Genomic DNA, 17,528 nt, shown 5'->3' with positions numbered 1-17,528 from the left:
GAGAACTTGACAGGTCCACTGTCTGCATGGGGAACCAACCCAGTTCTCCAAATAAGAGGCCACTGCTCTTGACGACCACACCTCTCTGGCAGTCATTTACAAGCAGCACCCCTTCCTCCTCCTCGTCCGCCACAGAGTTCATGCCAGCGCATGCAGCCACTACTCTCCCCCCTCCCCCGGCTCTCTATTATGAGCACCCAGAGCCACGAGCAGCAGCAAGCAAGCTGGATCACACAATGAGCTCCGGACCTACTTCCCATCTCCTCCAGCAGGAAACAGGCATCTGAGCCACTGCCCAAGGGCCTCCACTGAGTGGCTGCAGGGAATCCAGGACAAGCGCTCTGTGGCCACGCCCATCATCCTGGGCCACTGTTCCAAAAAGCCCGCAGGCTCAAAATGGTTGAGGAAACCTTGTCTATGCAAAGGCCAGGTGCCCCTCAGCAGGAGACCCACCAGCAGAACGCCTGCCCACACCCCATCTCTGCCTCCATCAGGACTAAAATCCGCCGTTCCCACCTACATTATTAGCTTGGTTCACACAATACGGCGGCCCGTGAAAAGGGAGCAGAAAAACATAGAACTAGTGGCACACAAAGTCACACAATCCTCTGTAATGCAAGGCCAAAAGTTGCAGGGGTCTCCGGGAGCTGAAAGGGGCAAGGGGCAGGGGCAGTGGGCCTAGTCAACGATGGCAGGAGCTCAAGAACAGCAGCGGCTTTCGGGGCTCCTCCGTGTCTAAAGGTTGAAAAAGGGCAGCCAAGGGGCTCACTGGGACCCTGGCAGACCTGCTTGAGCTGTCACCTGCCCCCAGGCAACATTTAAAAGAAACGCAGGTGGAGTTCAGGCGGCCTGTCGCAATTCAAAGTAAATCCAGCAGAGAGCAGCCATGGACGGGCAGCAATCATCATTCACTCGGGGCCAAGTAGCTTCACGCGGCTCCCCATTGGCTACTTAGCCCGTCCTCGGACCAGCGCTCCGTCGAGGCACACGTCCTCGCCTCTGCGCTCCCGCTCCATTGGAGGCTTCGCCGGCAGGAAAGGAGCAGGGCTACCGCGTCGAGGTCACCCAACTTGCCCGAAGTGCAAGGGAGCCTTCCCGAGCCTCCCACGACGCGAGGACGGCCCTCGCTGCCTCTACCGTGCCCAGCCGCCCACCCCAGGGCAGCATCTGTCTGCCGTTACCTCCCCCAAACCCATTACCCGCAACTGCCGCGCTCTTCCGCCCCCAACCCCCACTGCGCCGCCCCCCCACATGCCACCACTCTGCCGCTCCTTCCTCCCACCCTACCCCCCAACCGCCTGCCCAGTGCACCCTTCTACCCACCCACCCAGCCACCCCCAACTGTCACCACCGTGCTCCCACCCCCTCTGCGGCCCCACCATTTGAGTCCCCGCCGTCATCCGCCCCCGCCCCCCAAAACTCCTCCGTGTACAGCCACTGCCCCAGGGACGTGTCTACCTTGGCCGCCCAGCCTGGAGTGGCTGCCTGGCCGAACGCCGCCTGCCGTGGGCTTCGCCTGCCGCCTCGCGCATCCGCCGCTCCGTCAGGGTCCGCAGCCATCCTGCCGCTGCTGCTACGGCCCGCGGCACAGTGAGGCGCTCACCTGCGCCTCAGGCAGGGCCGGGGCCACCTGCGCGACCGCAGCCAACCGCACCTTCTCCTCTGTCCTCCCGCGCACGCGCACCGGAAGGCCGGGGGCCACACATCCTTCCGCGGGCCCCTGCTCTCACCCATTGTTATATATGGGCTTTCCCCCTAGTCTGATTCATAAAGTGGATCCCTTTTGAAGAGACAAGCTACTTACTTTCCTCCTGCTTCGTGATGGGACTGTGGTAGATCTGAAGAAGAGAGGGGGAAACACAGAGGGACATGAATTGCACATTTAAACTCTCACCATGTTCACTGCATATATTACAATGATTTAATGCATCATTTCCTAATCCTTGTAATTCAGTTTTAATCCACATTGATTGTATTACCCTTGTATTAACTTTAGTGGCCTAACATGCCTTATGTCTCAGCAAGAAAGGAATGAAGTTAATAAACTAATGTATCATTCTATGGACTGATACAGGTTAAACACTCAGTTGTAAAAAAACAAAAAAAGGGGGGGGGGAGAATCTAGAACTGGAACCATAAAAACCCAAATGGACCAGTTTGGACCTTCCAAGGTTGAATGAATTATGGTTAAAATCATATTCTTTTTATTGTGCACCATGTGAACCACTAGATGGATGTGTTTGGGCTCCTTTGGGCCTTCTACAAAGGTTTTAACACACGCCCGTTCTTAACACATAAAATATGTCCAGCAGCCAATAAAAGCTCCAAAGTAAGAGCTGTAAAGTATCAGAGTCACTTAATGAAAGGAAGAAGAAGAAGAAGAGTTGGTTCTTATATGCCGCTTTTCCCTACCCGAAGGAGGCTCAAAGCGGCTTACAGTCGCCTTCCCATTCCTCTCCCCACAACAGACACCCTGTGGGGTGGGTGAGGCTGAGAGAGGCCTGATATCACTGCTCTGTCAGAACAGTTTTATCAGTGCCGTGGCGAGCCCAAGGACACCCAGCTGGATGCATGTGGAGGAGTGTAGAATCGAACCTGGCATGCCAGATTAGAAGTCCGCACTCCTAACCTCTACACCAAACTGGCTCTCTGATAACTGATAACTAGGAGAGGTCTAGTTATCAGTCATTAGCTCTCTTCCATCTCTTTCTTTATAAGATCCCCTTCCCCATCATACCACCACTTCACTCATTGCAATACATGGACTAATAAGGAAAGACACCATTGAAAATTTTGAGCAGTCGAGAGCCAAAATGCCTTGCAATAACCTGAGGGCTGGATATATGTTTTTAATTCCTAAAGTTGTCTTTAAAAATTGTGCACAATAAAAGGAATATAATAAAGCGGTAAGGGCAATGTGGGAGGAGAAAGTGGTGGGGTGAGTCCAGGATAAAAACTCAAAGAAGCCAATCAGGGGCCGCGAAGTGGTTCCTGATTGGCCCATCCGAGAGTCATTCTGGGAGGTGAGGGGGCCGGGGGAAGAGCCTTCGCAGCTGGGAAAGGAGCAGAGCCGCCGCGTCAAAAACGCAGTTGCCCTGCTCCTTTCCCGCTGCCAAAGCCGGAACATCAGGAAGGGTGGGGGAAAGGCTTCCACGTGGTCAAAGGAGCAGGCCCACCACGTCAGAGATGCGATGGCCTTGCTCCTTTTGCCACGGCGAAGCCGGGACATTGGGGGAGGGAGGAAGGGGGGGAAGGCTTCGCCACGGCGGGCTTTGGGGCCTCGGGGGGGAGATGGAAAGGCTTTATCCTGGGAAAAGAAGCAGGCCCGCCATGTCAGAGACACGGCGGGCCTGCTCCTTTCCCCGGGACGAAGCCGGGGCCTCGAGGGGGGAGGGGTTGGGGGGAAAGGCTTCCCGGGACGAAGCCGTGGCCTCAGGGGGGAGGGGGTGGGGGGAAAGGGGGCAGGGGGAGGAGGCGTCCTGCCTGGGGAGGGGAAGGGGGTCCGGGGGAAGGGGGGCCAGCTAGGCCCTCCCCCTCCTGCTCCCGCATCCAGCCGCCTGCCCGCTAGCACCCGCTGTATTTGGGCTACAGCAGGCCTTAAACCTAGTTTTAGACATTCAGCCTTTGTAGGTCTTAACTATAAACACTCAGATATGCCCAGATTGTACATGCTTTTCAACTTGTTGGCATTCCTCTGTAAAATATGGATGCAACTAACAACCCTCAAGCAGCTAGTCCTCAGCTTTCCACACAGCATTTCCTCCAATGCTTCAGCTTCACCCTGGACAGACTTTCCATTAAAAAACTAAAATGCAATTTTTAAATTGAAATGCAATTTTGTTGCTATTATTGCTATTATATTCTACAACAGCTAGTTTCCATACCCCGCTTTTCACTACCTACAGCAGCTTACAACATGCTTTCCCTTCCTCTCCCTATAACAGACACACTGTGAGGTAAGTGGGGCTCAGAGACCTCTAAGAGAATTGCCCTGTTACAACCGCTCTAAGAGAGCTCTCACCCAGTTGGCTGCACATGTAAGGGGAGCGGGGAATAAGACCACGTTCTCCAGATTGGAGGCCAAGGCTCTTAATCATGATACTTCCGCTGATCAAATATTGTTTTAATACATGCTTAATTTTTTTAAAAGGCTTTCAATATGTTGTTACTCCTGACCGCACTTTTCCATGCTGTATCAAGCACTATCTGCACACAGGAAATTCCAGTGAGGCAACACCATCGCGCCAAGTTTGTGTTGGAAAAGAGGAACTCCACCAAGCACAGGAAGGGGCAGCTGTAAAATACACATAAACAGGAACTGAAGGGCACCAGAAAGGCTGTCAGGCAAAGGGAGAAGTCTCAGCCACATCGGCCAGCCTGACTTTCTAACAATGATGTGCAGGATCAAGGTCAGTTCCAGTAAGCAGCTCAAACCGTTGTCAGAATTGGCACAGAAGCATTCAGCCATTTGGAAAATGTTTTCAAATAATGTTTCAGATGAGGATTTCTTCTGGATGAGGCTTTACTCACAAGACCATCTCTTGTGAGTAGCTGGCAGAATACAGCCCTTTGAAGGCAATGAGACTAGGAAATGGCCTTTTGCACCCACATTAGAGCACCTACCGGCTCTTTGCCATCCATGGCCTCCATCCAGAGACGTCTGTTGGCTTCTGAAGGAGCTTGCAGGGTGATGGCCCCAGGCCTGCAGGAGATTCAAGAACAGGAGACCAAACTGAACCCGCAATGGTAGGTTTTATCCCCCTTACAGTTACGAAATAAACCAAACAAACGCAAGTGGGGCAGCGAGGAGCCAGAGGATTTTAGGTTCTCTCCTTGTAAAGTGTTGAGCAGGCAGATGGGACGAGACTTGCCCAAGAGCAGCTATTTTCAGCTTGTATCGGTTGAGGCAGCGTGACCAGGGCCTCATTTAATATTACCCCAGCCAATAGCAAAATGAAATAAAACCGAGTAGCTATATTATAGAGGGGTTCATTCTCAAGCTAGGCCAATCTAAAATCCACTAAAGACACTTTTGTAATTACAGATGTGTGGATACCCTAGCCATGCCACAAGACACTCTGCCAGCCAAATCAGACCCCTCAAAAAAATTCATCAGTGTCTGTGGAGCAGGAATCCCAAATTTCCCCTAATTTTCTATTCAGACAGAATTCAGTATCAAACTAGGACTCGAAGAGCCAAGTTCTGCCCTGGAAACTTACTCAGTGACCTTGGGCCACTCCCTCCCTCTCTCTCTCCCTCTGCCTCACAAATGGAGGCTGGCCATGTATACCCCCCCCCCCGAGAGACCTAGCAGAAGGGCGAGATAAGCAGGTACTTTACAGACGGACACTCCTGTTTTCTGTGGGCCACAGTCAGAGACGGGCAGGATGTGCTGGCAGGACCAGTCTTATCTTCCAGCTTCCCTAACCATTCCTAAGATGCCTCAAACACAAACGTCCAAATCCACTTAATTTTTTTCTTTAAGTGTAATTTTTGCCTCTATTTGTGCTTTTAAATCTTCTACTGATGCATCTGGCAACTTCCGTGCTCATGTAGCTCACCGAGGGGAAATGTCCAGAGAATTCAAAGCCACCGCAGAGCCCCACAAAGGCCTTCAGCCAGCAGAGAGACAACTCACCTTTCCAGCGTCTCAATATCAAAACAAAATCTTTTGTCTATGGAGTCAGTCTTCCGCCTCACACAGGACTTCAGCACAAACTGTAAGGAACCCTGGCGAAAAAGAATTCAAGGCCAACATTTAAACAAACAAAAACTTCAGAGATGATCACTTCAACGCCCCAGACAGGCATCCGTCTAGAGAGGCTGGCCAAAGAGTACGTCCCATTTGGCCCCACAGCAGGCCCCACTGCAAGTCTCTGCTGGCAAAGCTCAGAGGGTCCGGAAGCTGGAGCGGGTGCAGAAGGCTGGACCACTGATGGGAGTTCCTGGCTGGATGCTCATCACTCCGGTCTTGAGAGACCTGCACAGGCTGGCTCCCTATTTGCTACCGAGCCCAGCTCAAGGTGCTGATGTCAATATGTAAAGCTTTCCAAAAGGGTTTGGGCCCCAGTTCTCTGAAGGAGCGCCTTCCCCCGTGCAGACCTGCCTGAACAATGAGATCCCAAGGAAAGAGGCTTCTGGCACTCCCGCCTCTCTCAGGGCACAAGCCACAGTGACAGGCAGGAGGGCCTTTCCTGGCGTGGCTCCCACACCTTGGGACAGCCTCCCTCTGGTGACTTGCCAGGCGCCTACAGTAAATGGTTTTAGAGTTCTGGTGAAGACACACCTCTTCACCCAAGTCCCTCATGTCTAGTTTCCTCTGAGTGAGAGAGGAAGAGTAGGTATTGGGGGGTTATGTTGGAGTTGTTTTAATGTGTTTTGGATTGTTTTATTCTGCATTTCATTCTGTACTGTTGTGACTGCCCTGCAATCTTAATTAATCATGGACTCATAGAATCAAAGAGTTGGAAGGGACCTCCTGGGTCCAACCCCTGCACTATGCAGGACACTCACAACCCTATCGCTCATCTACTGTAACCTGCCACTCCTTTGCCTTCGCAGAATCAGCCTCTGCATCAGATGGCTATCTAGCCTCTGTTTAAAAATTTCCAAAGATGGAGAACCCACCCCCTCCCGAGGAAGTCTGTTCCACTGAGAAACCACTCTGTCAAGAACTTCTTCCGGATGTTTAGATGGCATTTCTTTTGAATTAATTTCATCCCCTCCGGGGCAAGAGAGAACCATTCTGCTCCATCCTCCATATGGCAGCCTAAATACTTGAAGATGGTTATCAGATCCCCTCTCAGTCCTCTCTAGCTAAACAGACCAAGCTCCCCCAACCTTTCTTCATATGTCTTGGTCTCCAAACCCCTCACCATCTTTGTTGCCCTCCTCTGGACACGTTCCAGTTTGTCTGCATCCCTCTTCAACTGGGGTGCCCAAAACTGAACACAGGACTCCAAGTGAGGCCGAACCAGAGGAGAGTAAAGCGGTATCATCACCTCCCGTGATCTGGACACGATACTCCGTTTGATACAGCCCAAAATCCCATTTGCCTTTTTAGCCACTGAGTCACACTGCTGACTCACGTTCAATGTATGGTCTACTAAGGCTCCTAGATCCTTTTCGCACATGCTACTGCCAAGACAAGTCTCCCCCATCCTATATTGGTGTATTTGGTTTTTCCTACCTAAATGCAGAACTTTACATTTGTCCCTATTGAACTTCATTTTATTCAGTTTAGCCCACTTCTTGAGCCTATCAAGATCATCTGTATTCTGTTGCTGTCTTCAGTTGTGTTTGCTACCCCTCCCAGTTTAGTATCATCTGCAAATTTAATAAGTATCCCTTCTAATCCCTAAATAAATAAAGGAACCCACTCACTTGCTTCGACCCAGGCTTCTGTTCCATAGGGGTCATTCTTAAGGTCCTGTGTTCTTTCTCATACTGGCAGTAGTACTTCACCCACGAGACCCCCAGTGCCCCTGCAACAAGGAGGAAGGGAAAAGATGTCACACAAGATCTCGGGTCTCCTTCCTTCCTTTCTTCTTCAAAGCTTCCCTCTTCAGAACATCCCTCCTTTGAAAAACCACCAGGACATCTGGCTGAGCAGCAGGAAAGAGGAGTGTTATGGAGTCTTATTGTTTTACTAGGGAATTGTAGTCCATGGACATCTGGAGCGCCACAGTTTAGCCACGCCTGTACCAAAGTGGCTTACATTTTTCTTGAGTATACAGATAGCCTTCTATAGTTGGCTGCCCAGGTAGTCTGCAGGTCAAGGGAGCTTCTTTCATCCTTTTCTTGAGGTCTTCCAACTCTTCCCGTGTACTGATGAAATGATTCCTTGTCTGTTGACAAAGGTGAAAAGCCTGGATTTGTATCGGCACACAAGCAGCAAGAGCAAAGAGGCCCCTGGTGCGTCTGAGTGCACTCTTCTGTTTAACAAAGTGAGAACTGCTCTGATGGGTTTGGTTCAAGGTCAAGGCACAGCCCAACATTCAGCTTAGAATCCTCAGGGGTGTTTGCAGTACTTGCCAGCTTGTGACCTCTGAGCAGAGATTTCCACTGAGTTATCCCAGCTAATTCGATTTCACTTCAGAACTGATGATCAGGTATACCAAGAACAACACAATAGAACTGTTACCTCTGTGGCTGCCAAACAGAGAAAGTTGGTGAGCTACCAGAAGTAACTGTGGCCAGACAATACCTCTCAGAATGCAATAAGGGCTCTGCTCAGGTGGTGGGGCCATTAGGTCGAGAACGGGAACAGTCAATTGCCCAGCAGAAAGGACAGGCTTCTTAGCCACAGAACCACACAAGAAATGCACCACTGAAATCTCACACTCAGTCCTGGGAAAGTTGACACATTGCCCAATAAATTGGAGATGGGGATGCCTGAGTTCTTTTCACTGGGGAAACAGGAGAAAAAGCCAAGACAGTGCAGGGAAACTCACATTTTGTAAGCTGAGCTGCAGCTGCTGCTTGTATGGGAGGAAATCTTGAGTCAGTTCAACCGTCAGGTTGTTGTAGGTGAAGAGGCTGTGAAGGAAAGCCAACACCTGTGCAGGAAGAAGAAGAGTTGGTTCTTATATCCCACTTTTCACTACCCAAAGGAATCTCAAAGCTGCTTATAATCACCTTCCCTTTCCTCTCCCCACAACAGATACCCTGTGAAGTAAGAGCAGCTGAGAGAGCTCTGAGAGAAATGCTCTGTGAGAGCAGCCCTAAGAGAACTGGTACCAGGCTAAAGTCATCCAGCTGGCTGCATGTGGAGAAGTGGAAAATCAAGCCCAGTTCTCCAGATTAGAGCCAGCTGCTCTTAACCACTACACCAAGCTGGCTCAAAAGCCTGGGAAAGATAATACACGGACCAATAAGTTGGTGATGGGAATTATAAGTATCATGCTAGTAAGGCCAAAGGCCAAATAGTGATGCCAAAGGCCATTATGGTTATGATACACAGAGGGAGACACACCACTGTGGCAAAGGCCACAGTTAAGCTCTTAAAACACAAAAAACACATAAACACCTTCGCCTTTAGTTCAGCCTTCGCGAATAGTTCAGCCTTTAGACATCTCGTGGCATACATTTTATTGGCTCCCAAGACAAACTGTGCCAAGAGACTTAGCGATCCAAATCAGAAAGAAGGAAAACTAGTTTCTCTTCCACAGGAGAAGCATTCATGCCCTCAAGAATTTTCTCAAGAAATTTTCTCTGTACACTCTATAAAAAACCAATGACTCTGAGCCATTTAAACTAGAAGGAAAACTAGTTTCTCTTCCACAGGAGAAGCATTCATGCCCTCAAGAATTTTCTCAAGAAATTTTCTCTGTACACTCTATAAAAAACCAATGACTCTGAGCCATTTAAACTGCCCCTTTGCTCCCATCCCTTTTCCAGTTGCTAAAACTTCAGGTTGACAGGCTGCAGTAGAGCTGAAATGACAAGTTATTCCAGGGAGCAATTTTGCTCCCCCCCCCTTTTTTTGGCTTCCCCTCACTTCCACTGTGACCCCCACACACACACGAATCCTAAAAGGTGGGAAGCCAACCAGCATGCTGAAATGGATATTTGGGGAAGCCAAAGTGACCGGTACATTTGAGGGGGATGGGGTCGACCACTTGGATTCAGGGATTCTCTTTAGGGACATCCCAAACTGAACACGAATTTCCCCGTTTGTGCCCTTTCCTAGCAATGAACCAGAGCACGTTGGGACTTTTTGAATATCTGGAGGTAATTTCCGATGCACATTTAACTTGGAAACCTCCAAGTAAGGCTGAGATGGTATCAGAAGTCTGTTTTACCGCTGCAAAAAAGTGCTTTTTCTACAGGAAAAGTGGACAAAACCCTCCAGTAACAATTCCAGATTTCAACCCTGTGTACATTTTCTATGCTGAAACGACAGATTTGGCTGCTAATGCAATTCCTGCGTCAAGTCTGTGGGATCCCGAAATATGTGGCTGGAATTGTCTTTGGACTGGAACTCTGCCAACATTCAGTTGGATCTTGGGCTTAGACAAAGTAATTAAATCCGAAACTCCAAATCACGTTCTCTGAGGATAACAGCTTATTATATGAAACAGAATAATTTCTCCAGTCCATGGAATGCAGCTGTAATAAAAACTGAATACAGAATCATAGACTCATAGAGTTGGAAGGGGCCATACAGGCCATCTAGTCCAACCCCCTGTTCAATGCAGGATCAGCCCAAAGCATCCTAAAGCATCCAAGAAAAGTGTGTCTCCAACCTTTGCTTGAAGACTGCCAGTGAGGGGGAGTTCACCACCTCCTTAGGCAGCCTATTCCACTGCTGAACTACTCTCACTGTGAAAATTTTCCCCCTGATATCTAGCCTATATCGTATAGCCTAATACTATACGATGCCCAGAAACAGTTACTTTTGCAGAAGAGTGGTCCCTGACCTGTAAGACTATCACGCAGTTGATCATGAAGACTGATATCAATAGGATTATTCGCTGAGCTAGGCGTGTTTGATCTTCTCTCTTCATGAAATTCCCGTAACAAGAATTGAGAGTTCACGTTGCTTCCCAAAGTCGATTCCAGTCAACTGAGTCAAAGACAGCAGTTTTTCTTCAGATAGTATGAGGCTTGAGAGATGGATCTCTCTCCTCACCCCAAGCCCAGGGGACACCCCAGGGATTGATTGATTTATCAAATGGCACAGGCCTAGTGCAGCCAGGAAATCCCAAAATTGGTAAGGGATGTTTGGAGGCGGTTTGCCTCTGCATCATGATCCCAACTCATGTCCCCTGGAGGAACTACTGCCCAAATCCTTGGAGGCCTCCCATCCAAATACTCTCCAGGGTCAGCTTCTGAAATCTGATGGGATCACAGGGATGGAAAAGTGGGCATGACAGAAAGGACAAGTCACCACCAGGGAAGGTCGGAACATGATGATAGAAGGGACCCAGACTTGCTGAAAATCTTTCAACAATTCCTGTGAAGTTCTGTCCTAACAGGAATGTTCAAATTCACTTCATTGTTGAGACTTCAGTTTTCTATTGCCTCTTAGTCTTCAGACGATGCATCCATCAATGCTGCAGGGCCCTGTTTCTGCCCATGCAGTCCTGCAGACAATATCAAGATCTAACTGCCAAAAGCTGCAGAAATCAAAGCTTCCTCTGTTTCCGAGACTGCAGCCTCCACACAGAGCCTCTTTGTTCTCTTTTTACTATTTCTGTATAGTCCTACTTTATCTTATTTATTTGAAATGTGGTGTTGGAGCAGAGTTTTACGGATATCCCAGAGTCCCAAAAAGACAAATACACCAGGTTTAGATCAAATCGTTTATCCATGTTCATTTCGATCAAAGATCAGCCAAGCAGATAAAATCAAGCCTGAACTCTCCCCTAGAAGAGAAAATGACCAAACTGAGGTTAATGTACTTTGGCCATATTACAAGAAGACAGGAGCCAGCACAGTTCCACAGGGCCTGCAAAACAGAGCTCTTCTGCCAAACTTTCGGATGGAGCCAATGAACTAATAACATCTACCAGGCCCCCAGAGCCCCTCCCCACTAGATATGCTCACAAGACACAATGCAAAGCAATCTCCAATCCGGCCAACCGGTCAAGCAATACTTTACATTAAGTGCTTATACGGTTAACAGCTTAAACGTTCAATAATGTTGATACAAGTTGTTGAGTTTAATGTTTGGAGGTCTGTACCTCATATTACAATGGAATTTGTACACAGATCTATGCTGTGAACTGCCCTGAGCCACAAGGGAGGGCAGATGAGGTTGGACAAGAGAAGGGTTGGGAGCGCTAGTGTCCCGTTTAGGGCCCGGCCGTGGAGACACGGCCGGCGCACTGGGTGCGCTCGATTCCCTTCTAACCTCTGTCCCATCTGCAGAGATGTGAGGGTGGAGGCTAGGGGAAAGGGTCTGACATTGGTCTTGTGCAACGCAAGGTCAATTTAGAACAAGGCTGCAACTCTGCAGCACTTCTTCGCGGAGTCGAACGCGGACCTTGCGTGCGTGACTGAGACCTGGGTGAAGGAGGGAGAGTCAGTGGCCTTGAGAGATCTGGCCCCCCCCAAGCTACTCGGTCCTTCACCAATCTTGGACCAACAAGAGGGGAAGGGGGGTGGCAATCCTGGCCCAGGAAGCTTTCGCCTACGGGGCTCTCCTGGGGCCAGAAATCGGGGAAGTGGAGTGTGTCGGTATTGGATGGGGTACGGTCGACAGCTTGGCCATCTGGCTAGTCTACCATCTGCCCAACGCGCCACCAGATGCCCTGCCCTGCCTGCTGGAGGTGGCGGCCGTCTGGCTTTTAATCCGGGGTGACTTCAATATTCATGCGGACTTCAGGACTTGGCGGAGAACTGGTGTCTTCCATGGCGACACTTTGGCAATTTGTTACCAGCCCTACCCATCACGCCAGCCACACACTCGACCTGATTTTTTGTACTGGGATAGAGGTGGTTCGGGATGCAGCCTTGGCTGTACCATGGTCAGACCACTATGCCCTGCGGGCTCAGCCCCTCCCCAGTAGGGCGGCGGGCGGATTTTTGCCCGCCCGCAGAGACTTATGGATCCTACTGGATTCCAGAATGCTCTGCGGGACCCGATGCCTCCTGGCAACTCACTAGCGGCCTTGGTGGAGGACTGGCAGTCTCGCCTGATGGCCACTATTAAAGAGATGTGTCCTCTCTGCCCTCGATTCAAACGGGCCCCCTGGTACACCGGGGGACTCCGGGAGAAGAAAAGGGAAGTGAGACGACTGGAGCAAGTGTGGTGGAAGACTCATGATGAGGTTACAAGAACATCTTATCGCAGGCTTATAAAGGCGTATGAGATGGCGATGAAAGTGGCTAAACGAGAGTTCTTTGCCACGGAAATCGCGTCCACAAGCTCTCGCCCAGCCCAATTATTCAGGGTAGTTAGATCACTCACCGCCCTTGAGGGGCGCCAAAATACTAGACAATTGGCACTCGGCTGCGAGGCATTTGCGAGCCATTTTGCGGATAAAGTCTTGTCACTCCGTCGCGACCTTCCCGCCACAATTAATACAGTAAATGAACTGGAGACCTGTTGGCCGCCTTTGGTAGTGAGGTTTGATGGCTGCAGGCGGCTCTCTCTTCCTGAAGTGGACAAGTTGCTGGGATTGGTCAGGGTGACCACTTGCTCCCTTGACCCCTGATCTTCCTGGCTCCTCAAGGGAGGTGGCCAGGGGATAGGCCAGGTCAGAGACATCATCAACTCCTCCCTAAGTTCGGGGGAGTTCCCTGAGCGGCTAAAGGAGGCAGTGGTCTGCCCTCTCCTAAAAAAATCAATGCTGGACCCGCAGGACGCTGCCAAATACCGCCCAGTATTGCATTTGGCGTTCCTGGGCAAAGTGGTGGAGAGGGCTGCAGCTGACCAGCTCTCGGCATTCTTGGAGGAAACTTCGGCACTCGATCCATATCAGTTGGGCTTCCATCCTGGCCACAGGGTGGAGACAGTGTTGGTAGCCCTTTTGGATGATCACCGTCGCCAGCTGGACAGAGGTGGGTCGGCCATGCTGGTCCTTTTGGATCTATCGGCGGCCTTTGACATCGTGGATCACAACCTTCTGATCCACTGCCTCACCGGCACAGGGATACGGACCACAGCCTTGCGCTGGATACGCTCCTTTCTCCAGAACCGGACCCAGAGGGTTGCAGAGGGGGAAGAGTTCTCGCGTCCCTACGGACTCCCTTGTGGGGTACCACAGGACGCAGTCCTCTCCCCCATGTTATATAACATCTTTATGTGCCCTCTGGCCCAACTGGTACGGAGTTTTTGGCTGGGCTGCCACCAGTACACTGATGACACCCAGCTCTATCTCCTCATGGACGGCAGCCTGGACTCCCCCCCAGAACTATTCGCCAGATGTTTGGAAGCAGTGACTGAATGGTTTGAGCAGACTCGCCTGAAACTCAACCTCTCCAAGACGGAGGTCCTGTGGCTGGGAGGCAGAGGGCAGGAACAGGCAGCGCGCTTACCCACCCTGGCAGGAGCGCAACTCACCATCACGCCCCAGGCCAGGAATCTGGGGGTGACCATCGATGCCTCCCTGACTAAGGAGGCTCAGGTCAAGAGAGTAGTGGGTCAGGCGTTTTTCTATCTTTGCCAGGCCCGACTACTACTACTACTACTACTACTACTACTACTACTACTACTACTACTACTACTATTATTATTATTATTATTATTATTATTATTAGATTTATAGCCCGCCATTCCCTTGCGGCTCGTGGCGGGTAACAGCGTACTAGCGCCCTACCTGTCCCCTGACCACTTGGCTACAGTGATCCATGTGACAGTCACCTCCAGAATAGATTTCTGCAACTCGCTCTACGCCGGCCTACCCTTGTCCTTGATCCGGAAACTCCAGCTAGTGCAAAACACAGCTGCTCGGGTCCTCACTGCTACACCTTGGAGGGCCCACATCCAGCCTGTGCTGAGGCAGCTGCATTGGTTGCCAATTGCCGCCCGGATCAGGTTTAAGGTTCTGATCTTGACCTTTAAGGCTATACGCGGGTTGGGACCCACATACCTGAGGGACCGCCTATTGCCCTATATCCCCTGCAGGGCTCTACTCTCTGCGGGGGAGAATCTCCTGGTCATTCCTGGCCCCAGAGAAGCACGTCTGGCCTCAACCAGGGCCAGGGACTTTTCGGTCCTGGCCCCTACCTGGTGGAATGAGCTCCCGGGTGAGCTGCGGGCCCTGTGGGATTTACCAGCTTTCCACAGGGCCCGCAAGATGGAGCTCTTCCGCCAGGTTTTTGGTTGAGGCCAGGGTCAGCGAATGAGTGCCAACATTCCCCTCCCCCCAGACCTAGTAAGTTAGATCTCCTCCCCACCCTCCCTGCCGCTCTGATAGCAGGGGTGGGAATAATGAGAGCTTCCGTCATGTTGGGATTGTTTTAAAGTCTTTTAATGGGGATTTTAATGGGGATAGGACTATTGTGACCCGCCACGAGCCTACGGGGAGTGGCGGGAAATAAATATAACTAATAATAATAATAATAATAATAATAATAATAATAAGTATAAGTATAAGTATAAGTATAAGTATAAGTATAAAAATGTAATCAATAAATAGTCACCAGAAAAGACAATAATTAATGCTAGAAACGGGAAAGACCCGACATGAGATGGGAGGACTCAACCAAGGGCCCTGAGAAAGGCACGTTGAAAGACATGAATTCATAGGGTCACCTAAGTCAGAAGCGACAACGGCACTGAACACACATTCCCTGGAGCTCAGACAGGAGAGGGAAAGGGATGCCCATCTTACATGAACACCTGAAACCTTCCAAAAAATCAAATAGACTGAAACCGCAATACAGAAAGCAGCTTTAAGATCCAAATGCAATCGGGAAGAAAGAGCAAAAAGAAGGTCGCTTACAGGTTCCACAATGCAGAACTTCTTGCTTTCCTGCACCTCTTGGATTTGGTACACGTATTCCAGGGAAGACTCAAAGAAAACATGCTGTTCTTTATCCAACTGCAGGTCAGACTGAGCCAGAGAGAAAGAGGAATGTGAAGGAACACGTTGATTCATTGTGGCCACATACTCAGGAGCTGCGGAGAGCTATTGTTCCTTCGAAGACTGGAAATCAACCCAGTGTGTGTTTGGCATTCTTCCCCAAGGGCTGGACTACATGAGCCACACTTCCTATCTGGCCCTTAGCTTGATTTCAAAATATCCATTTTGGACAGCAAACAAGGAATGGTGTTTCTGGGAAAGCAGGAAGATCTCCTGAAAGGAGGGAACCAGGAGCCCTGGCATACAAGCCTAGACAGTGGCCCCCAATTCACTGGCTCTCTAGGGCAGCAGTTGCCAGGCCCCTGATAACAAAAGGACTAGGACTTGCTTGCTTTTTTAATGTTGGAGAGAGGGTGCAAGAGCCCTAAGCAGGGTTCTGGGTAGACAATGAATTTCTGATCACTTCCCAATAGTAGGACACTGAGGGACACTTATATTAGCACCTAAAAATATCTCTTTCTGAAATCAAGAGAAGGGCCAGGTAAGACGTGTGGCTAATGTAATTCAGCCCTGACCCCTGGCCATGCAAACTGCCTCTCATGCCTCCGAGCTCAGAAGCCCCCGCTCGTGACCACAAAGAGCTCGTGACCACAAAGAGCCCTTCTCTCTGCCTTTCGAAACTTAACCTCGTTCCTCCAAAGCAAAGAGCCCATCAAGGATGTTTGGCTAGGAACTTCATTTTGTACTTGTCAAGGGGGCCATATCCTGGGGGTGCCCTCTCTCAAAATTCCCAAGGGCTCACACGGGGCGGGGGGGGGATGCCCTGCTCCAGTGAGTCCTTGGGGTGTCTCTTAACAAGAGATGCCAGGGACTGAGTCACAAGCTTTCTGCCAGCCAACCAAATATTGGCTCCACCATTGAGATATGGATTAAGCGGCCCTCCACACTAAAGACGGCTGCATCCCTCCGGTATTCAAAATCTGTAGAAATGCTCCGACCCCAAGGACTGGGCTGGATGGGCCCTTTGCACTTGGGCTCTCGACCTCTACTGCTGGGCTGCTCAGCTTGAGGAGAAATGGGAAGATCAAGGTTACCTCTTGGAGCTGGGCTTCCTTTTTCTTTGAAGATAAATTCAAGTGGCGATCTAGCATAGAGTAGAACTTCTCCCCATCCTTCTCAAATTTCTTTTTCCGTTCCTGGTGCAGGACAGAAATCAGTTATGAGCAGACATGGGTTGTTTGTTTCTAATTCTTAAGAGGAGTTCGAGCCCAGCCAGGAGGTCTGGAAACCAACCAGACTGTTCAGTGGGAAAAGGGGGTCATTGGTGAGTGCAGTGTGGGTGTTCCCCAAAAGATCGACAAGCCAGCCTCTGACTACCAGACTCCTTTGTGTTTGAAAATGTGCACCTTGAATTGTCAGCAAGATGAACCATACAGCAATCGTAGTTTTTAAAATTAAAATTAAAACATTTATTAGCAGCCTATCTACTTTATAGCACTCAAGGCAGTTTGCAATATAATACAACAATTATTAACAAAAAAAAAACAAATCAACCACAGTTTAAAATCTGTTAGGAGATTTCTACCCAGCCCGTCCTCCATGCTGCTCAGGAAAACATTTCTTCCCCACCTCATAGCCACTATCTGGGGAGGTTTTGCGGGGGGTGACCACAGTCCTAAGACTGGCCCATGGGGCTACAAAACAAAATGAGTCTTTGACCCCCAGTCTCACCCCCTCAAATTCTCCAGATGCTGGAGGTAAAAACTGGACATCGTCCTGGGTTCTGGCATCAAGCTACGGTCACTTTCCTAAACAGCACTCAGAAGGAGGGCTGGGGTCAAAATATTTTGGTGCCTCTGAGAGAAAAATCACATTGCAGCCATCTTCTACCACTTAAATGTACTCCTATATTTTTGTCCCCTCGGTGGGGCCTGCACAGAAATCCTTCCCAGTGGACAGTGAGCCTGTGGGTCAGACCCCTTTGTTTCTTACTGCATTAACCTTAGCAGTGCCCCAAATGTGCTCCAAAGTGTGCAAACCATTTTGTCAATT

At 50.0% G+C, this 17,528-nt stretch overlaps 1 protein-coding gene across 4 annotated transcripts in view; it reads right to left on the bottom strand.

Moving 5' to 3' along the window:
* The window catches only part of OPHN1 (oligophrenin 1), a 107,812-nt gene that overhangs the window by 43,419 nt on the left and 46,865 nt on the right, over positions 1-17,528 (bottom strand). For all 4 annotated transcript variants that reach the window (XM_077308397.1, XM_077308396.1, XM_077308399.1 and 1 more), the window contains exons 5-12: positions 16,571-16,672; positions 15,396-15,506; positions 8,454-8,558; positions 7,718-7,847; positions 7,384-7,484; positions 5,639-5,730; positions 4,624-4,702; positions 1,805-1,838 (exon numbers count right to left, since the gene is read on the bottom strand). In XM_077308397.1, coding sequence (XP_077164512.1) covers positions 1,805-1,838; positions 4,624-4,702; positions 5,639-5,730; positions 7,384-7,484; positions 7,718-7,847; positions 8,454-8,558; positions 15,396-15,506; positions 16,571-16,672 — 754 coding nt within the window. The remainder of the gene's footprint in view (positions 1-1,804; positions 1,839-4,623; positions 4,703-5,638; positions 5,731-7,383; positions 7,485-7,717; positions 7,848-8,453; positions 8,559-15,395; positions 15,507-16,570; positions 16,673-17,528) is intronic.

The sequence above is a fragment of the Paroedura picta genome, chromosome 13 (assembly GCF_049243985.1).
Source record: "Paroedura picta isolate Pp20150507F chromosome 13, Ppicta_v3.0, whole genome shotgun sequence".
NCBI lineage: Eukaryota > Metazoa > Chordata > Lepidosauria > Squamata > Gekkonidae > Paroedura > Paroedura picta.
This window is presented reverse-complemented; position numbering and strand designations above follow the sequence as displayed.